Source organism: Heterodontus francisci, chromosome 2 (genome assembly GCF_036365525.1).
Source record: "Heterodontus francisci isolate sHetFra1 chromosome 2, sHetFra1.hap1, whole genome shotgun sequence".
NCBI lineage: Eukaryota > Metazoa > Chordata > Chondrichthyes > Heterodontiformes > Heterodontidae > Heterodontus > Heterodontus francisci.
Window position 1 is genome coordinate 146,986,058 of NC_090372.1, and position 23,077 is coordinate 147,009,134.

The window sequence follows — 23,077 nt, forward strand, 5'->3', positions numbered from 1 at the left end:
AATCAGGAAATTAACAAGAGTGATACAGTAATCATGGGGGACTTCAATACTTCAATCTACATATAGACAGGGTAAACCTAATTAGCACTAATGCTGTCGAGGATGAATTCTGGAACGTATACGAGATGGTTTCTAATACAGTATGTTGAGGAACCAACTAGAGAACAGGCTACTTTAGATCTGGTATTGCACAATGAGAAAGGGCTAATCAATAATTTCATTGCAACGGAGCCTTCAGGGAAAGTGACCATAATGAGATAAAAGTAAAATTCTAAGTTTGAAAGTGATGTGTTCAATGCAAAACTTGGGGGGGGTCTTAAATCGGAACAAAAAAAAACTACTAAAAGGTATGAGGCGCAAGTTGGCTGTGGTAGATTGGGAAACTACATTAGTGTGGGAAAATGACATTGAGGTAGATAACCAGCCATGATCTAGCTGAATGGCAGAGCAGGCTTGAGGGGCCAAATGGCCTACTCCTGCTCCTATTTCCTACAATCTAATCTCATGGCCTGGTATATCCCTCACTCCACCATTACCATCAAACCAGGGAACCACGCTGGTTCAATGAAGCGTAGGAGAGCATGCCAGTAGCAACACCAGGTGTACCTGAAAATGAGCTTCCAACTAGGTGAAATTACAACACAGGACTACTAAATGCTAAACAGCAGAAGCAGTAAGCTACAGACAGAGCTAAGCTATCCCACAACCAATAGAATTAAATCAAAGTTCTGAGATCTTGCCACACCCAGTCACGAATGGTGGAAGAAAAACAAATGGGAGAACGGTCCATGAACAAACCCATCCTCAATGATGGCAGAGCCCAGCAAATGAATGCAAAAGACAAGGCTGAAGCATGGGTAACCATCTTCAGTGAGAAGCGACAAGTGGATAATCCATCTGAGGCCCCCAACATCACAGGTGCCAGTTTTCAGCCAATTCAATTCACTTCATGTGATAAGGAATGGCTGAGCGCACTGGATACAGCAAAGGCTATGGGGCCCCAACATCATGATGTTGGAAGTAGTCATGCCTTTAGCTAAGCTGTTCCAGTACAGCTATAACACTTGCATCTACCCAACAAAGTGGCCTGTCCACAAAGAGCAGGACAAATTCATCCGTCCAATTACCGCCCCATTAGTCTACTCAATCAGCAATGAAGGTGTTGCCGACTGAGCTATCACACGGCACATAATTATCAATGACCTGCTCACCGATGCTCAGTTTGGGTTTGACCAAGGCCGCTCTGTTCTAGACCTCATTACAGCCTTGGTCCTAACACAGATAAGAGCTGAATTCAAGCAGCGAAGCAAGAGCGACTGACCATGATACCAATGCAGCATTTGACGGACTGTGGCATCAAAAGGAGCCCTAGTAAAACTGAAGTCAATGGGAATCAGCGGGAAAACTCTCTCTCCACTGTCATACCTAGCACAAAAGGTTGTGGGAGGTTAACCGTCACAGTCCCAGGACATAGCTGCAGGAGTTCCTCAGACAGTATCTTAGGCCCAACCATTTAGGCTGCTTCAATGACCTTCTTTCCATCATAAAAAGGTCAGAAGTGGGGGCGGGGGAATGTTAGATGATGACTGTAGTGTTTCGTTTCATTCACACCACTCCGCAAGCTGCACGACTTGGACAAAATACAGGCCTGGGGTGATAAGTGATAAGAAATGTTCGCACAAGTGCCAAGCAATGGCACTCTCTAACCACCTGCCCTTGACATTCAATAGCATTACCACCACTGAATACCCTACCATCACTCACCACTGACCAAAACCTCAGTTGGACCAGCCATACAAATACTATGGCTACAAGAGGAGGTCATAGGCTGGGTATTCCGTGGCAAGTAACTCACCTCCTGACTGCCCAAAGCCTGTCCACCATCTACAAGGCCCAGGTCTAGAATGTGATGGAATATTCTCCACTTGCCTGGATATTTACAGTTCCAACACACAAGAAGCTTGACACAATCAGGAAAAAGTAGCCCACTTGATTGGTACCCATCCACCGCATTGAACATTCACTCCTTTCACCACTGGCACTTTGTGACTGCAACATGTAACTTGCAGATGGTACACTACAGCAGCTCGCCAAGGCTTCTTCAACAGCACCTCCCAAACCCGCAACATTTACCACCTAGAAGGACAAAAGCAGCATGTGCGTGGGACACCATCTCCAAGTCACACACCACCCTGACTTGGTAATATAAATCGCCATTCCTTCATCCTCATTGGGTTATAATCCTGGAATTCCGTCCCTAACTACACTAAGAGTAACTTCACCACAGAGATTGCAGTAGTACAAGAAGGTGGCTCACAACCACCCTCAAGAATTAGGAGTGGGCAGTAAAGACTGGCCTTGGCAAAGTCCACATCCCGTGTATGAGATTTTAAAAAAAACTTGGCATGTTTGAACAGAATGCTTAGTTCAGAGGGAATTCTCTGTACAAATCTTCACTGCAAAGCAACTTGCAAATATTCACTATTTTTCTATACTTGACAAAACAGCCAGATAGCAAGAACATAGTCTGACCAGGAAGGCCAATCAAATTTGAAACTGCAAGGAAAAAATACCTCTTCTTACAAGTAGTCAAAATACATAATGGGCTGCAGCTCATGATTTCTAGAAGGTCCAGGGTGACCTCTTTTGAGGGTAACAAATGGCAGTGTGGGGGGGGGGGGGGGGGAAATTGATGGAGATTGAAGGGTGACATTTTTCAACAGTGGAGTGAGGAAGAGGGCAAAGAGGTTCAGTAGATAATTTTAAAAAAGGGCAAGAGACAGAATCAGCGATTGAGAGCAATGAGTTGGCTGGATAGGGAGGTAGTGGAAAGAAAAAAAATAACAGGAGACACAATGAAAACAAGTAAATAAACAGTCATTAGTGACTGCTTTCCCAAGATCATATTCCCTGACTTATCGTGCACAATGCAATTACTAGATCTGCTAGTATGCATTAAAAGTCTTGCATCAAGCACACTGTTCTTTATCACAGTTCTAACAAAAAGTCACTGATCTGAAGCATTTAGTCCATTTCACTCTCCACAGATACTACCTGACCTGCTGAGCATTTCCAGAATCCAGAGAATTCTGCTTCTGTATCACGCTATTATTTACTCAAATCAACAAAATCAGCATGGAAGAGGTTAGAAATACACACATGAAGTACCTGTGGCTAGAAGACTGCCAATGAGAAACAATAAATGAAAATAAAAAACCGAGAAGCCACTAAAGGAAATATAAAGAATTGATCACAAAGTACTTTTGGGAAAAATGGAGGTCGTCATTTTTCCTTCAGTAACTGAAATCTCAATGTCCAAAATAAAGTTTTACACAAACTTAAATACATATTTCCCAATAAGTTTACCCAGTGAATTGTCTTTTCTATTTAAATATATTAAATTCTTAAACTTCAAAATCTCCACATGCCTCATGAGCACTGTTTTCCCCCTCTGAGTATTTGAAGGAGTTATCATTTATGTAACTGAACATGTGCAGAACTTCTCAGCAGGAAAACTGAGCTTGTGCAGTTTGCGGAATTTCCCAGAATGCAATGATGCAATTCAGAATCAAGGCAGATAATACTATCATCCTGTAAGGATTGAAAGTTTCTATGCTTTTTCCAAAAGATTTTAAACAAACTAGATTCTGAAAGCCTTTATTTCAGTCACAGGAAAGGGAGGTTGGGAAATCACAGGCTTGCAAACTGCGATTTATTTTTGTCCATTAAAATTAGTGGACATGCCCAATTGCAGAATCAGCTCTAATCCTTTAGTTGGAGACTTCTAACAATACTTCCACTTGATCACAAAACCCTCTTCTTCCACTCAAATTAGTCAATGATCCAGCTTCCAAACCAGCATAGAAAGGAAGAACCATAAAATCTAGACAAGGGCTTGCATCATTGAATGTTACTGAATTTCAGATTGCATCTTGTCTTTAGGAATTGCATCCCAAAGACCCTCAATTGTAAGCACTTGGTGAGCCACTTGCACATGCATTCTTCATCCTAGAATGTCCACTAATTCTTAATCTCACATAGATGGCTCAGAAATGAGCCTCCAATGCAATTTAATTTCCATAAAGATGGAGGACTTGGAGATTAAATATGGAGTCCAGTACTAGCACTTGATCAAAGAGGTCTGCTGAGCCAGGATATGTCCTAGAGAACCAATCTAACCCAAAAGGGTGAAACAGGAAGCTCTTTCTTAAAAGGGATTGTTAGATGTAACAGGCCAAGTCCTGAATGGTATTTGAAGACAGGGCTCCCAGAACCCTGAGCAACACCATTCAGGCTCTGTGCTACCAAACAGTGTTTTTAGTATTATTTCTGAACATACTCTCAACTTAGTAAATATTTTCATTTCCCTGCAATTCCTCTTCACCTGGGGCAATTGAATAGGAAAAAAATGTAATCAGCTAAACTAAAAACAGATGTACTAAAAGGAGGATTCACTGGTCAACTGATCACTACTAATCACAAATAGCCCTAATTTGCAAATGGTCCCTTCAGACCTAGATAATACAAACGTCCGCCCGCCTAGAGCCGGAACAACTTCCTATTGTAATATTAATTGTTTAAATGCTTACAGGGTTTGGCTCCAAATGTTAATCAATATTTGTATGAAGAATTTCTTGATATTTACTAGTTCCCTAGTTTGAACCTAGTTCTCCATCCGCACTGGAGCTATATTCTCAACTTTTTCTGAACTCTTAATCTATATATCTCGAAGATCGCCTCTCAGATGCTTCCTTTGTAGACCACGAAATGCAACTTTAGTTTCTCTTTCTATCTCAAAGCTCAAACACTGGAGATCAACCTTGTGGCTCTTCTCTATACTCTCTAGCACTAACAGTTTTCATTTTTTAGCGAGCAGAACTGACAGCAACATTCAACATGCAGTCTGACCAAAAGGACGATAAAGTTTAATCATGAACATTTGACATATTCTACTGTTTTGTACAGATCATTCAAGATCCTACTAGCTTTGTTGAATGAAGCTCTCCATGAAGTCAATACCATATTGAAGTTCACAGAAAGTTCTATTAAAGCTGAAAGGAGCTTTTTGGAGCAGCTGTTGTACCATAGACTCACTCAAGTATAGTGACAATGAGGGAGGGAACTCAAATTGGGAGTGAGGTGGGTGGAGGGGGGGATTAATTGAGCAAGGAGAAAAAGGCTGGAAATAGTGGTGCGGGGTCTGTGGAGTCAAAGGCAACGGCAACAGAGCTGGTGATGGATTGGAGTAGAAACTGATAGTTGTGAAAACAAATTTAATAGTAACTCCAAATCATCTTTGACTCAAATGATTCTTGTTTAGTTTGATTTATTTTATTGGATAACTAGTCTAGCAATTAGAACACAACTGGATTTTTAAAAATCTGATAGACCCACTACAGCCGCAAGTTTTTATGTTTTGCGTTTTATATTTTCACAGGTCCTTTGGGGAAGGAAATCTGCTGTCCTTACCTGGTCTGGCCTACATGTGACTCCAGGCACACAGCATTGTGGTTAACTCTTACATGCCCTCTGAAATGGCCCAGCAAGCCACACAGTTGTACCTAACCACTACCAAGTCAATAAAAAAAAGAACGAAACCGGACGGACCATCCGGCATCGACCTCGGCACCAGAAACAACGACGCCCTGTCGACCCTGCAAAGTCCTCCTTACTAACATCTGGGGGCTTGTGCCAAAGTTGGGAGAGCTGTCCCACAGACTAGTCAAGCAACAGCCTGACATAGTCATACTCACGGAATCATACCTTACAGACAATGTCCCAGACACTGCCATCACCATCCCTGGGTATGTCCTGTCCCACCGGCAGGACAGACCCACCAGCGGTGATGGGACAGTGGTATACAGTAGGGAGGGAGTTGCCCTGGGAGTCCTCAACATCAACTCCAGACCCCATGAAGTTTCATGGCATCAGGTCAAACATGGGCAAAGTAACCTCCTACTGATTACCACCTACTGCCCTCCCTCAGCTGATGACTCAATACTCCTCCATGTTGACCACCACTTGGAGGAAGCACTGAGGGTAGCAAAGGCACAAAATGTACGCTGGGTGGGGGACTTCAATGTCCATTACCAAGAGTGGCTCGGTAGCACCACTACTGACCGAGCACTAAAGGACATGGCTGCTAGACTGGGTCTGTGGCAGGTGGTGGGAGAACCAAGAGGGAGAAACATACTTGACCTTGTCCTCACCAATCTGCCTGCCACAGATGCTTCTGTTCATGACAGTATTGGTAGGAGTGACCACCGCACAGTCTTTGTAGAGACGAAGTCCCGCCTTCACATTGAGGATACCGTCCATAGTGTTGTGTGGCACTATCACCGTGCTAAATGGGATAGATTTTGAACAGACCTAGCAATGCAAAACTGGGCATCCATGAGGCGCTGTGGGCCTTCAGCAGCAACAGAATTGTATTCGACCACAATCTGTAACCTCATGGCCTGGCATATCCCCCACTCTACCATTACCATCAAGCCAGGAGACCAACCCTGGTTCAATGAAGAGTGCAGGAGGGCATGCCAGGGGCAGCACCAGGCATACCTCAAAATGAGGTGTCAACCTGGTGAAGCTACTACCCAGAATGACTTGCATGCCAAACCGCATAAGCAGCATGCGATAGACAGAGCTAAGGGATCCAATAACCAACAGATCAGATCTAAGCTCTGCAGTCCTGCCACATCCAGCCGTGAATGGTGGTGGACAATTAAACAACTAAGTGGAGGAAGTGGCTCCACAAATATCACCATCCTCAATGATGGGGGAGCCCAGCACATTAGTGCGAAAGATAAGGCTGAAGCATTTGCAACAATCTTCAGCCAGAAGTGCCGAGTTGATGATCCATCTCGGCCTCCTCCTGAAGTCCCCAGCATCACAGATGCCAGACTTCAGCCAATTCGATTCACTCCGCGTGATATCAAGAAACAAATGAAGGCACTGGATACTGCAAAGGCTATGGGTCCTGACAATATTCTGGCAATAGTACTGAAGACCTGTGCTCCAGAACTTGCCGCACCCCTAGCCAAGCTGTTCCAGTATAGCTACAACACTGGCATCTACCCAGCAATGTGGAAAATTGCCTAGGTATGTCCTGTACACAAAAAGCAGGACAAGTCCAACCCGGCCAATTACCGCCCCATCAATCTACTCTCAATCATCAGTAAAGTGATGGAAGGGGTCATCAACAGTGCCATCAAGCGGCACTTGCTTAGCAATAACCTGCTCAGTGATGCTCAGTTTGGGTTACGCCTGGGCCACTCAGTTCTTGAGCTTATTACAGCCTTGGTTCAAACATGGACAAAACAGCTGACCTCAAAAGGGGAGGTGAGTGACTGCCCTTGACATCAAGGCAGTATATGACAGAGTTTGGCATCAAGGAGCCCTAGCAAAACGGGAGTCAATGGGAATCAGGGGGGAAACTCTCCGCTGGTTGGAGTCATACCTAGCGCAAAGGAAGATGCCTGTGGTTGTTGGAGGTCAAACATCTAAGCTCCAGGACATCACTGCAAGAGCTCCTCAGGGTAGTGTCCTAGGCCCAACCATCTTCAGCTGCTGCATCAATGACCTTCTTTCAATTATAAAGGTCAGAAGTGGGGATTTGCGCTGATGATTGCACAATGTTCAGCACCATTCACGACTCCTCAAACACTGAAGCAGTCCGTGTAGAAATGCAGGAAGACCTGGACAATATCCAGGCTTGGGCTGATAAGTGGTAAGTAACATTTGCGCCACACAAGTGCCAGACAATGACCATCTCCAACAAGAGAGAATCTAACCATCTCCCCTTAACATTCAATGGCATTATCACTGAATCCCCCACGAACAACATCCTGGGGGTTACCATTGACCAGAAACTGAACTGGAGTAGCTATATAAATACCGTGGCTACAAGAGCAGGTCAAAGGCTAGGAATCCTGGAGGCGAGTAACTCACCTCCTGACTCCCCAAAGCCTGTCCACCATCTACAAGGCACAAGTCAGGAGTGTGATGTAATACTCTCCACTTGCCTGGATGGGTGCAGCTCCAACAACACTCAAGAAGCTCAACACCATCCAGAACAAAGCAGCCCACTTGATTGTTTGCAGATGGGGTGCCATTCACTCCCTCCACCACCGACACACAGTGACAGCAGTGTGTACCATCTACAAGATTCACTGCAACAACGCACCAAGGCTCCTTCGACAGCACCTTCCAAACTCGTGATCTCTACCATCTCGAAGGACAAGAGCAGCAGATGCATGGGAACATCACCACCTGCAAGTTCCCATCCAAGTCACACACCATCCTGACTTGGAACTATATCGCCGTTCCTTCACTGTCACTGGGTCAAAATCCTGGAACTCCCTTCCCAACAGCACTGAGTGTACCTACCTCACAGACTGCAGCGGGTTCAAGAAGGCAGCTCACCACCACCTTCTCAAGGGCAATTAGGGATGGGCAATACATGCTGGCATAGTCAGCAACACCCACATCCCATGAATGAATAAAAAAGGTTTAGACCATCAGGCAATCTAAAAAAGCATTAAATCCTCTACAATTGAATCCACCTTTTAATACTCACTTGAATTAAATGATTTGCAACAAATTGCTCAGTTACTCAGAATCCTTGCTGGGTATACTAGCTGTTAAAATATGAAAATGGTTTCAGTTGAATAGTCATCGTATCCCACCTACTTCGCTCCAGCATTTGAGCCAGAGAGCAAATGTGAAGAAGGGGGTTAAGAGCGTCGAGTCTTGCCTGAACGATGAACAAAAAAAAAGAGACAGCTTGGAAGCTAAAGGACAGAAAAAGCTGAAGTCTTCAAAATTTAAGTCAAGACAAAATCCATAACTAGATAAGGCAGCTGGTTGCCAAGAGACCCACACACAAAAACACAAGAAATAGGAGAAGTAGACCACATGGCCCATAGAGCCTGCTCCACCATTCAATATGATCATGGCTGATCTTGAGCTTCAGTTCCACTTTCCTGCCCGCACCCCATATCCCTAGATTCCTGAGACACCAAAAATCTCTGTCTATCCCAGCCTTAAATGTATTCAATGATGGACCATCCACGACCCTCTGGGGTAGAGAATTCCAAAGATTCACAACCTTTTCAGTAATTTCTCCTCATCTCAGTCCTGAATGATAGTCTCAGGATAAGGGGTCAGTCACACCTAAAGACTCACAACCTAAGTGGCTTTAGAAGTAGACTTGAGGGCACCTTGCAAGGCCATAAGCAAGTTGGCACTCATAACAAGGTCTTGTGCATTCCTGAGAGGGACATGCCATTTTTTCAGCCAAGAGGGGTGGCCTGGAAATATATGGTATAACCCAAACACAGTCAGTTAGGTCAGCATGTTAAGCAGTTAATGACAAGGAGAGATGTATGCAGGCAACCCAAAGCAGCCAAACAGTATAAAGATAGAGCATCCTCCTTCCAAAAGTTAGAACTCAAGAAAACAGAAGTCCACAGCCAAGAGATTAGAGACTGATCCCCCCCAGGGCCTAGGAACCAAGTTGTATTACTACACTGTCATTCATTGTAATCTGAAGGCAGTGTTATAATAAAGTTAAGACAAATATATTAAAACTGGTTGTTGAATAAATCACTCGTGATCAAATCATGAAGGTGAAGGACAAACAACCCTTTGTTGCAACAGTAACCACAAAGAAATCAGTTTTCACTAGCTACCATAATCGCACATACCAACTTGCACATTCTCTCATTATGGAAGGAGGATTGAAAAACACTCAAGCAAGAGACCACTGCAAACAGGCACATGGTTTATTTTACGTAAACTACCAAAAATACAAAAAATATTTTGTACTCCTTTAAGAAAAATATGACCTTACTGATAATCTAGGCACAAGCCCACTCATATCTATTCTGAAGCTAACATACCATAACTATGACAGGATGCTTTGGATCAGAAGACTCTGTTAACAAAGAGCTAGAGTGAGTAGGATACCAGGCAAGACAGAGGTGGGGATCTGGCAACTGAGCTGTCAATCAAAACCTCACCACTGACTGAAGCATCTCATCCTAATGAAGGGCTGAAGTGTCAGTCTTGGCTCATTTTAAATATAAATAACAGCCTTTATAAAATGAAATTCCACTTACATGAATCCTGTTGCTTCCTGATTGCAGGTCCTATCTTCAATTTCTTCCCTTTGAAGTTGATCTGTGACTATAAAAGGGAAACCAAGCAACATGTCCACTTGCAGCACAGAACATGCCATTTCACTAGGAATGATAATCAATTCTGTTTAAATCATTTATTTTACTGTCAATATGGTGTTGGATTAGTCAAATTTTATTTTATATACAGTCAGGTTAGGTTATTTCCTTATTAGAGAGATATATACGATTCTACAAATTCAAAGACAAAACAGAGGCAAATAGTCCAAGATTTTGAAACAGTACAAAAGTGTTGTGGTTGTCACAAATTACTTGCAGTCAGCTGTGAAGACCTATTTTTAAAACGGTCACAAGGTCTTACAAGATTTCAAGCTTGTATTCTTGTGATTTGCTACTAGAGTAGAAGAGCAATATTTACTAGTTTGAGTAAATCTAACCTTTATATTAACAATGCACTTTAAAAAGACTAAATTTTCATAGGATCTATACAACACATTGGGACAGGTTATCTGCAAGTAATCTTAGCCTCTGGAACTGTGAGGAACACTCTTATTGGAATATCCATCACACCTTATATTAGCATTCCATTCCTCCATGTAATATAGTAACTTCTGCCCAGTTTTATCTGTTAGACTTGGGTTTTGGCTACTAGCAGAAATTAAGTGTGCTGGCATCACTAACATAATAGAACTTGTGTAGTCAACATTATATATTACTAAAATTCTGTGACCAGATCAAGATTTTAAAGTAAATAATCCTGACAGCATTTATTCATGTCAAGCTAAACCCATCTATGTACTAAGGATCTTCCTTTAGTTAACTGGAATTATTGTGGGAACTATAGAACTCCTTGCGAAGAAAAACCTTGCTACAGGTTATTTAGGTTCCTGTAACTTGAATCATTCTTGGAGCTTATCATATCAGGGTAGGCCCAGTAAAACATTTCTGGTTTCATCTAGCTGATAAACTTCACATGTATGAAAGAGCAAAAGGAAAAATATTTGACAAGGAGGAAGACAGGAAGAAAAACACAATGCATTGAGCCTCATTGATATCAGACGAACAAGCCAGGAAAACCATAACTGAATAAAGGTACACTTTAACGAAGATAAAACAGTAAATTAGACAATATCCTCAGATATGCTTATGGAGTGACTTCATTAAAATGGGATTTTCAGAAAATACTAGAAATATAAAACTGGTCCATCAGTACTTGTAAAGAGGAGATAGTTTAACAGTTCTGGTAAAGAAACTGCATCCAAAACATTAACTTTTGCAGATACTGACTAACCGGCTTTGCAATTTCAGCAGTTGGTTTTAATTTCAGGTTTCCAGGATTTCTTGTTTTTCTTTTCATCTGAATGTGATGAATATGCACATGCCAGCTGTCCTGATGTAGATACAGCCTTACATGGCTACTACCTCCATTTTCCATCATACAATTTATTAGCTTCACAATCATCTAACATATTGAACAAGAATCCATATCTAAAACTGTCCAATTAATGGATCAGAATTTCCTTGTGACTGGCAGCACAGCACAAAACTGGCTAATATTTATTAGCTGTCAGTGTGGTTATAAATCAAGAGTTTTACTGGAGCAGTTGTCAATTTATCATTTTCATACTTGATGCTTGCACTTGTGCAAATGCCCAGAAATAACAATGTAAACAGAAGCATATGCTGCAGTGCAAAACTTGAGACAATCAAGAAGCTGAGTTACACATTTTTGAATTATTTAACTCCAAACTAAAAGGATAGCAAAAGACCATTATGTTCTTTAATAAAAAATTAAAAAAAAGAAAAGGCTGATGAGGTATAAATGAAACTGGACATAAATTCTGCAAATTGGAATGAAAAGTCTGCAAACTGTCAAGACAAAAAGCGGAAAGCAAAGAACTATTCACACTCTCAAATCTATGTTCTCATATTTGCAAGATGTACAGCAACATGCAGTATTGATGCTAAAATAGATATCTTCTCATTGAAATAAGTGTTCCCAAATCCTGGTCATTAGTATATCAAAGCTTGCAATTGACACGAAACTCAAATATAGTGAACAATGAAAAAGGATAGTAACAGACTTCAGGAGGACACAAAGAATAGTGAAATAGGCAGACATGACAGATGAAGTTTAACAGAAGTATGAAGTGATTCATTTTGATAGGAAGTATAAGGAGGGGCAATATAACTCTATGGTACAATTTTAAAAGGGGGTGCAGGAACAGAGAGGCCTTGGGGTCTATGTACAGCAGTCTTTGAAGGTGGCAGGGCAAGTTGATAAGACTGTTAAAAAGACCTACAGGATACATGGTTTGACAAACCAAGGCATAGGCTATCTGAACTCCAGTCTTTAAAAAGGGTCAATCCAAAAGTTGGAATTTGAAGGAATCCAGAAGCAAGGGTGGAATAACTTTCAGAATGGATTCAGGACAAAGGATGCACCCTGATTTAATGATGCCTCCCTTGATGTGCTCCCCAGCAACAGGAGGAATAAACCTGCTGCTACTACAAAGGTGTGATTGGAGCATTGCGAGATACTCCTGGCTTCAGTGCATAAAGTGCATTAATGACCTATCCAGGACTGGAAAGTTAAGTATAACCACAGTCACCTATATCAGGCTGTGCGTATTACCCATTCCCCCCCATAACACTGCTCGGTCTCATCAAATGTACTCCACCACATCAGTCCCCACACTCAATTACCTTACAAGTGGACCCTTCCTTCTCTTTCTATGCACTTCCTCATATCCTCACCTATCAATCACTGCCACTCACCCTTATGCAATTTCATACTTCTCCATGACAACTACCCTCACAAAATGCACTCTATTGGGTAAACATGCATTACTCTCTCATAGGTCTGCTCTTTCCCCTGTTACAAGTGAGGGAGGCCAGATCTGAACTCCGTTGGCAAGCAGGACGTGCTGGAGATTAGTGGCATCCGATCAACCCTGACCATTCAACATGGGGACCTCCTGGGTGATGATTTCCAACAGCGAGTGAAATGCAATGATCTTAAGTTGCAGCAACATCATTGCCTTGCCAGCACCAATTCATATGTTTTCTCTCTGCCAGGGCCTTCCACATGCAGCAGATGAATGTTGCAAATGAAGAATCCTCAGAGGCATCACAGGTCTCGAGCTTACCATGCATCAGCTCATACCCTCACTTCAGTGGGTCCAGTTAGATAGTCGGGTTTGCACCTGGTGATGCACAGTTCACAAGTGAGCGGGAGCAGTCAACAGTGGCAGGGACAGATTTGGAGACTCCACATCAGAGGGCCCAACCCACTCCAAGCTTTCTCAGCTGGACAGGGATGCTGTATCCCAGGTTCCGATAAGAATCAAACAGGCCTTCAAAGCTTGCTGCCCACGACTGTCAACAGAATGGAGGAATCCGCCTCAAGCACAAGTGGGTTGATGTCACACAGCATTGTGGTGATGTCTTTTGTCTTCTTGCCTGGATAGAATGACCAACTCCATGGAACAATAATCACAACAATTAAATGAGTCTATGCCTGCCCTGACCATGCACACTCCAAGCTGCATTGTGCATTGAACACAAAAGTAGGGAGGTTATGCTTCAGCTATACAGGGCATTGGTGAGACCACATCTGGAGTACTGTATAAATGCGTTGGTGGCAGTACAGGGAAGGTTTACTAGACTAAAACCAGGAATGGGTGGCCCGTCTTGAGGAAAGATTGGACAGGCTAGGCTTGTATCCACTGGAATTCAGAAAAGTAAGAGACGACTTGATTGAAATGCAAGATCCTGAGGGGTCTTGACAGGGTGGATGTGGAAAGCAAGTTTCTCCTTGTGGGAGCATCTCAAACTAGGGGTCACTGTTTAAAAATAAGGGGTCGCCCATTTAAAACAGATAAGGAGAAATGTTTTCTGAGGGTCATGAGTCTTTGGAATTCTCTTCCTCAAAAAGGTGGTAGAAGCAGAGTCTCTATATTTTTAAAGCAGCGGTACAGAGAGTCTTGATAAGCAAGGGAGTGGAAAGCTATCGGGTAAAGGTGGAAATGTGGAGCAAATCAGTTCAGCCATGAACTTAAACGAATGGCGGAGCAGGCTCAAGGGGTTGAATGGCCTACTCCTGCTCCTAATTCGTATGTTATTTATTTATTTATTTTTATTTAGAGATACAGCACTGAAACAGGCCCTTCGGCCCACCGAGTCTGTGCCGACCATCAATCACCCATATTATACTAATCCTACACTAATCCAATGTTCCTACTGCATCCCCACCTGTCCCTCTATTTCCCTGCCACCTACCTATACTAAGGGCAATTTATAATGGCCAATTTACCTACCAACCTGCAAGTCTTTTGGCTGTGGGAGGAAACCGGAGCACCCGGAGAAAACCCACGCAGACACAGGGAGAACTTGCAAACTCCACACAGGCAGTACCCTGAATTGAACCCGGGTTGCTGGAGCTGCGAGGCTGCAGTGCTAACCACTGCGCCACTGTGTATGTTGGTATATGCCTAGGACTTGGCAGCAGTCATGGCATAGATGGACTCCTCCATTGTCTGCTCATGGTTGGATAAGGCCTCTGGCATCTCTGCAAAATGCTGCCTTCCTTCTCTGCAACTCCAACATACTGTCAACACCAAAGGCTCATCATCAGCCTGGGGCTCAGCATGGGCCTGGACACCCACAATCCTCAGACTGTCGGATGTCTTGGCTGTCTCAGCCTCAGCCAGCTGCTCTGGTGCGTGTGCAGTGCTCTCAACAGCTAGTGACCCCGATTCTAATGTCAATCAATTACCTGAAGTGCAAGTATCTGCACCAGTGGAAGGTGCAGGAGAGTCATGGGATGGTGCATCCTGAGTGGTCCTCCTCAGAGTTTAACAGATATCCCTCTGTGGCTGCAGTCACCTGTGATAGGCGACCTGCATCAGAGAACCAAAATGCGCGGGTAAGGCTGCACGTATCCCATTATGCCAAACATGCCTGGTGTGGTTCTCCATTATTCATGAATTTTTCAACCAACAGCAATAATCACACTCTGGCACAAGGACTCCAGTTTCCCAGTCAGATATTGAGTGTCCGCCACAGCTCCCCGCCAGTTCTAAAGCCTCTTCCTCGGCATAGTTTAAGAGGACAAATGTCAGGGACCCCTCCACTAGTCCTGGCTGCCTCCCTCCTGTTATGGGCCTGCTTATCCTGCAAGAGGATGGAGAAATTATAAAATTGGCATATATATTCATCATGAGAGTTTCCTACTATGGGCCCCTCGTCTCCAAATGGGAGATCGGATACATCTTATGATGACACATCATCATGGTATTTACTTGAGGTGAACTATGAACTAGGGTGGACCAGATGCAGCCATGCATCTATCATGATGAGATTAGAACCTCTTATCGTGCTGGCAGTGGCACCCTTTCCATGTCACACACCCTGTAGTATGGCTATCCGACAGGACTCGACATGTGTCGGGTTTGGGTCAGGTCGGGGAGGACACTTCCGGGTCTGGCATTCGGGCTGGGGTTGGGTCGGGTCGGGTCGGGGAGGACAGTGGCAGTGCTGCCTTCTGGTCAGGGAGGGAAAGGGAAGAGTAAGCGTAATTAATTTCCAGTAGTTGAGTCGGGTCGGGCCAGGCGCAGGGAAAAACCAAAAGGACTCAGGCCCGGGTTAGGTGACCCCATGGCTGCTGACCTCCTCTGCGATCTCCACCCAGGCTTGCTTGGTCAGGTGGGAGGGTCTTTCTTGCCATTGCTGGGGAAGAGAACCTCCCGCCTTTCCCTTGCAGCCTGGAGGAGAATATACAGGGAGACACAGAGCTTCAATTGACTGCAAGACAGGAGGGATTGCAGGCTTTTAAAGATGGCGCCAGCATCTGATCCGCTGTCAGCGTCTCACCTCCTGCCCCCATTACGACTGGGGTGACCATGCCTCCATTATGTTAATTGGTACACGGGAATGCTGCCCTTCCCTGGGTCCGCCGACAGCTCATTAAATTCAGCCCTCTGGACGCCAACATATTTGGCTCTTTAAAATAGAATGACAGCCTTACAGCACATTACTGATCTGCATCAATCTGCTCTCCAACAGGGTGGTTGGAGTTAGCTGCAACTGGCCCACGAGGAATGGTGGTGAAAGAGGACATGGAAGTGGGATTTCACTCAAAGCACCTCAACTTAACACATTAGCTCCAACTAAGGGCGGCACAGTGGCGCAGTGGTTAGCACTGCAGCCTCACAGCTCCAGGGACCCGGGTTCGATTCCGGGTACTGCCTGTGTGGAGTTTGCAAGTTCTCCCTGTGTCTGCGTGGGTTTTCTCCGGGTGCTCCGGTTTCCTCCCACAAGCCAAAAAGACTTGCAGGTTGATAGGTAAATTGGCCATTATAAATTGTCACTAGTATAGGTAGGTGGTAGGAAAATATAGGGACAGGTAGGGATGTTTGGTAGGAATATGGGATTAGTGTAGGATTAGTATAAATGGGTGGTTGATGTTCGGCACAGACTCGGTGGGCCGAAGGGCCTGTTTCAGTGCTGTATCTCTAATCTAATCTAACCCTAATCAGTACACAATATGCTGTCTCCTCTCCAGATGAAGGAGTCTGCCTCTGCACAGGTGCAAGTGCAGAAGTCTTTCGCAGGGTCCTTACAGGCTCCATAACCACAACGTTGTCAGCCATGAGCACCTCAGCAGTCAGAGCAGCCTGTCTCTACTTCTACTGAAGCCATGGGTTGCACCATGCGGGAGTGTCAGGAAGAGAGTAAAGCTTTGTAGTTGTACAAGGGTCATAAGCATGGTATAAGTAAGTTATTTTGTGAAGTTTATCTTCTTTAGGGAAAGCACATAAAAGTTAATTACTTTGCTCCACTCATGTTGCCTTTTCTTCTTTGCTGGGTGGCAAGTTGCCTTTCTAGCACTTTTTTCCATCCCAGTGGTATCGGTGGTGGCAGGGTGGTGTAAAGAAAAGGAGGCAAAAAAGGGCACTGGAAGTTCTTGCATTTGTCCAGTAATGTAAACCTTATCAATAAAGGAAAACCCAAACAGCAATGCTAACATAACAGCTGGTGATGCATTGGCATTTTCATCTTCCTTGTTCTCCTTGGATTTGTCTGTAGACAATGTGCATGGAGTGCCTTGTTCTTCCTTCAGCTCCAGTCCTCACTGCTGCACAATGCTGTGCAGAGCACAGCACACCACAATTATTTTGATACTATAGCTGGTGAATACTGAAAAGGCACCTCCAGAACTCTGCAGGCACCGGCCAATCACTTGTCAAATGACACATCTGGTTGTCATATGGCTTTTGTTGTACTGCTCTTGGGCTTTATTGATCGAGTTTCTTATGGGTGTCAGCCGCCAATTTTGAAGGCATATCCCATGTTTCCTAGCAGTTACTCCTTAAATCTGAATTCAGGCGCTAAGATGTCAGGCAGCTTGGACTGCTACAGAATGAAAGCATAATGGCAGCTCCCAGTGTCTGCACTCGAGTGCATTTGATGTAGTGGACCTCCACGCGATTCACAATACTCCTGTCAATGATACCCTGCACCTAAGAAAAGACAGCAAGAGATGCAAATCAAGCACCTGTTCATTCTGACTGGCATCACCACAGATGAAGTTGCCAGCCCTAGCAAATAACCTGTCACCTGCCTTATGCATCAACTAAGGTGATCCTGGATGCATCTCCAGAGCCCTGGAAGCATCCAGGGGGCAAAAGATTGAAGGTGGTGGTCACCATGACAGCCACTGGTAATGTGTAGCCACCAGAAAGCAGGTCTTCTTAGAAGCTGCAGATGTCTGCCACCACTTAATATGACAACCCAAGCCTTCTGAAGCACTGCTGTTCAGAAATGTCAATTAAGCAAGCTCAGCCACTTTCTTTACACTCTGGTTTGCAAGCTGATCTCCCTGCTGCCCAGCTGTAGGTCTGTCAACAATAGGCTGCTGATGTTGGCAGCATACAGTCCCCCAAAGTAACTTGCCTATCCAACACTTAAAGCACTACCTGCCCCACGTGGTAGAGTCCGCAGACTTGAGCCATGAGAATGCACTGAAGTGGAACGGAAGGAAGTCACCCTCAGTCCCAAGGGACAGTCTATGATGATGCTGGTACTCCCTTCTGTCAAGTTGCTGCTGTTGGTCACATTGCTCTTGTCCAATCTAAGGCAGCCAAGCTGCCACCCATCCTGACCTGATTCTGAAAACCTCCCAAGCGTAGAAAGGAAATTCTCAGAAGTACTGTGAACAAACTCTTTCCCACTGGTAGATAAGAAAGTAGCTGTGCTCACCGAGTATTTGTCTGACTTTTACCAAGCCCTGTGAACTGCTGTTGTGTTCAGTTTCATGAAGCCTGGGAAACCATGGTTGTGCAATTAAAATTTGAAACTAGGTTGAAATTTATCACAGCAATTGAGCCATTACCATAGCTACCTCTCCAGAGGGTATTACTTACAGCCATCCCAACTCAAAGGTGCTGCATTGGAGCCCGCTTCCTGACACACTTACATTTTTGGCCAGTTAAACCCACCCACCCCATCCACTGCTCCACATTAAAATTTTAAAGCAACGCTAAAACTTTATGAAACACTGGTTAGGCACAGCTGGAATATTGTGTCCAATTCTGGGTGCCACATTAAAGAAACATGTCAATGCTTTTGAGAGGGGGCAGAGGAGATAGAATAGAATGGAAGACTTCAGTTAAGTTGAGAGATCAGAGAAAGTAGAGTTGTTTTCCCTAAAGCAGTGATGATTAAGGGCAGATTTAAGTATATAAAAAGGGAAGAGAGTGTAGCTAAAGTGAATGTTGGTCCCTTGGAGGATGTGACTAGGGAGTTAATAGTGGGAACACAGAAATGGCAGTCACTAAATCAGTATTTTGCCTCAGTTTTCATTGTGGAGGGCACTAGGACCACTCCAATAGTAACAGATAATGCAGAGGTTATAGAAAGGGAGGAACTTAGAACGATCACCACTAGTTTAAAAAAGTACTGAGCAAACTATTTGGGATTGAAGGCAGACAAGTCCCCAAGGCCTGATGGCCATCATAGGGTCTTTAAAGGAAGTGGCAGAATAGTGGATCCATTGGTTATAATATTCCAAAATTCCCTGGATATGGGGAAGGTTCCAGTGGATTGGAAAAATGCTAATATAACACCCTTATTCAAAATGGGAGGAAGCAGGACTCTATGGACCAGTTAGTTTAACATCTGTCATTGGGAAATTGTTAGAATTCATTATTAAGGAAGTAATAACAGGACATTTAGAAAGTCAAAACACAATCCATCAGAGTCAACATGGTTTTATGAAGGGTAAATCGTGTTTGACTAATTTGCTAGAGTTCTTTGGATATGTAACAAGAAAGGTGGATAACGGGGATCCTGTCGATGTAGTATATATGGACTTCCAGAAGGCATTTGATAAGGTGCCGCACAAAAGGTTAAGACACAAGATAAGATCACATGGGGTTAGAGGCAATTTATGAGCTTGGATATAGCACTGGCTAATCAACAGAAAACAGAGAGTCGGAATAAATGGGTCTTTTTCTGGTTGGCAAGATATAACTAGTGGGGTGCCACAGGGCTTGGTCCTTGGGCCCCAACTATTTACAATCTATATTGGTGACTTGGATGCAGGGATAGAAGGTACTATAGCCAAATTTGGAGATGACACTAAAATAGGTGGGATAGTAAGTTGCAAGAAAGAAGAAATTTACAAATAGATATGTTAGGTAGGTTAGGTGAATGGGCCCAAATTTGGCAGATGGAGTTTAATGTGGGTAAGTGTGAGGTTATCGATTTTGGTCAGAAGAATAGAAAGGCAAATTATCTAAATGGAAAGAAACTTCAGAGTGCTTCAGTGCAGAGGGATCTGTGTGTCCTTGTGCATGAATCGCAGAAAACTAGTATGCAGGTGCAGCAGGTAATAAGGAAGGCAAAGGGAATTTTGGTATTTATTACTAAAGGAATAGAGTATAAAAGTAGGGAAGTGTTGCTGCAACTGTACAAGGCATTAGTGAGACTGCACCTGGAGTATTGCGCACAGTTTTGGTCCCCTTACTTGAGGGATGTAGTTGCATTGGAGGCAGCTCAGAGGAGGTTCACTAGATTGAATGCAGAAAGGAGGGGTTTGTCTTATGGAGAGATTGAGCAGTTTAGGCCTTTACTCTCTGGGGTTTAAAGGAATGAGAGGAGATCTATTTGAGCTATACAAGATGATTAAAAAGATTGACAAAGTAGACAGAGAGGATGTCTGGTGGGGCAATCTAGAACGAGAGGTCATAGTTTTAGGATAAGGGATAGCAGATTTAAAATAGAGATCAGGAGAAATTACTTCTCTCAAAGGGTCGCGAGTCTGTGGAATTCACTATCCCAGAGTGCAGTGGATGCCAGGACACTGAGTAAATTTGAGGAGATAGACAGATTTTTAATTAGTAATGGGTTGAAGGGTTATGGAGAACAGGCAAGAAAGTGGAGTTGAGGCCGAGATGAGATCAGCCATGATCGTATTGCATGGCAGAGCAGGCTCAAGGGGCTGAATTGCCTACTCCTAGTTCTTATGTTCTTAGAGATGTCAAAATCATGAGTTACAATACAGTACAGTGGTCGAGGGTCAATAACCAAAAGGACACAGATTTGAGATAAGTAGCAAAGGAACTAGAGGAAAACATACACTAACTTACGATGATCTGAAAGCAGATTCGAAAGGGAATTTGATAAATACTTGGAGAAAAATTTGCAGTGCTATAGTGAAAGAGCAGGGGAATAGACTAATTGGATAGCTTTTTCAAAAAGGGCCAGCATAGGCACAGTGAACTGAATGTCCTCCCTCTGATTCCTAAATAATTGAAGACAACCAGACATCCTGGCTCTCTCATTTTTGACTATGAAGCTGAATTTCTATCCTTAATTCAAGTCTGTTAGCCTATATCCTGGTTTTTATTTTATTTTTTTTTTAAAAAAGATTTAGAAGTGAACTTTCAACTTTCCTCAATGTATCTGAGGCAAGGTGTAAAAAGAAAAATTTAGAAAATTCCAACTGGGATTTAGACAAAGAAAAAGTAAATTCACATAAAAAGATGCGATCAATTTTGTTTGCTCACTACCATGTTGTACAATCTTGAAACTCTACTGAATCTGAAGAGCTGAATTAGCAAGCATTTGTATGGAGGGGGATGTGAGCTCAAAGTTTTAAGCATCTTCACAGTTTTTAGCCTTATCCAGCTGAGGATAGTACTGGGAAATTAGTTGCAATGCTTACTTTTTGGTTTAACAATGTCATAATTGCTGAAAAATAAATAAATTGGACTATAGTCTCTTTAACCATAGTTAAACAATTATTCTGTTATTTTTAAGGGGACAAACTTCACTTACTTCAGAAATAATCTTCTGTATATCCACATCATTGTGAAATGAGACAAACCCATATCTGAACATGAAAAGAAAAATAAATTCATTCATAGCAAAACACTGTCTAAAATGGAGAAGACTGGCATTGTTATGGCACCATTCACAACCTCAGGACATTCCAAAGTGAATTACAGCCAATGAAGTAAAAAGTAAAAATGCTGGAAACACTCAGGTCAGTCAGCATCTGTGGCGAGAGAAGCAGTTAACATTTCAGATCGACGACCTTTTGTCAGAACTGGGAAAAGTTAGAGATGCAACAGGTTTTAAGTACAGAGGCAGGGAAAAGGTGGAGGGAAACGAACGAAAGGGAAGATCTCTGATAGGGTAGGTAGACAGGCGGGATTAAATGATAAAAAGGGATGATGGTGCAAGGCAAAAGGGGATGGTCACGGGACAAGTAAAGAAACAAAAAGATGGATCAGAGATGTAAATAAGAATAGTAGAATCATTACTAACAGCTGCCATCTGAAAAAAACTGGGTAAGAGCTTGTGATCTGAAAATTGTTGAACTCAACGTCGAGTAGAGTCCAGAAAGCCATTCAGCACCTAACTGAAAGATGAGATGCTGTTCCTGGCTTTTGTTCATCTTCATTAGAAGAGAGTAGGAGACAGAGGGGTCTGAGTGGAAGCGTGGCTGAGAAATAAAACAAGTGACTGAAAGTTCAGGGTCACATTTGCAGACTGAACAGAGGTCTTCCACAAAGTGGCCACCCAACCTCCATTTGGTCTCCTCACATTGTGAGCACCATATAAAAGACTTGTAATTATAAAGCACCTTTCACAACCACCAGCCAAAGCACTTTACAGCCAATGTAATACTTCTGAAGTGTAGCCACTGTTGTAATGAAATGGGGCAGCAAACTACCAAAGAGCAATGTGATACTGATCAGGTAATCGTTTTTTTTTTAAAATGTTGAGTGAGGGTTAAATATTGGCCAGCACCCCCTCAGTACTGGACTGGAGTGTCAGCCTTGACCTTTGTGCTCAAGTCTCTGCAGTGGGACTTGAACCCACACTCTTCTGACTCAGAGGCAAATGTGCTACCAACAGAGCTAGGCTGACACTTTTATAGTATGCAATATACTAAATTGAAAAAAAGCACAAGTAAATCTCTCACTGGGAAGGAGTGTTTGGAACAGGTGTTTGCATTTCCTGCACTTGGGACAAGGGGGCATGGTTTGAGGAGTGAACCGGGGGAATCAGAGGGTTCGGTCCTTTCAGAATGCTGAAAGAGGAGGAGATGGTGGTGCTTGGTGATGGTAAAAGTATCAAGCTAGGAGGTGGCAGAAATCGCAGGAGGATGAGCCATTGAACATGGAGGCTGGTGGTCTGGAAGGTGAGGACAAGGGGGAATCTATCATGGTTCTGGAAGGGAGGGGAATGGGCGAGAATAGGTGTGTGGGAAATGAAACAGATACACTTGAGGGCCCCATCAACCATGGAGCAGGGGAATTCTCAGTTGAGGAAAAAGGAACACATTGAAGAACTATTATGGAAGGTGGCATTGTCGGTACAAATGTGACAGAGAAACTAAGAATGCAAACATAAAAAATAGGAGGCGG

The 23,077-nt window shown here is 43.5% G+C and overlaps 1 protein-coding gene across 1 annotated transcript in view; it reads right to left on the minus strand.

The window, feature by feature from the left end:
- dazl (deleted in azoospermia-like) overlaps positions 1-23,077 on the minus strand; it is a 98,081-nt gene that overhangs the window by 40,610 nt on the left and 34,394 nt on the right. Inside the window, exons 4-5 of the mRNA XM_068053162.1 lie at positions 21,480-21,534; positions 10,119-10,185 (exon numbers count right to left, since the gene is read on the minus strand). Coding sequence (XP_067909263.1) covers positions 10,119-10,185; positions 21,480-21,534 — 122 coding nt within the window. The remainder of the gene's footprint in view (positions 1-10,118; positions 10,186-21,479; positions 21,535-23,077) is intronic.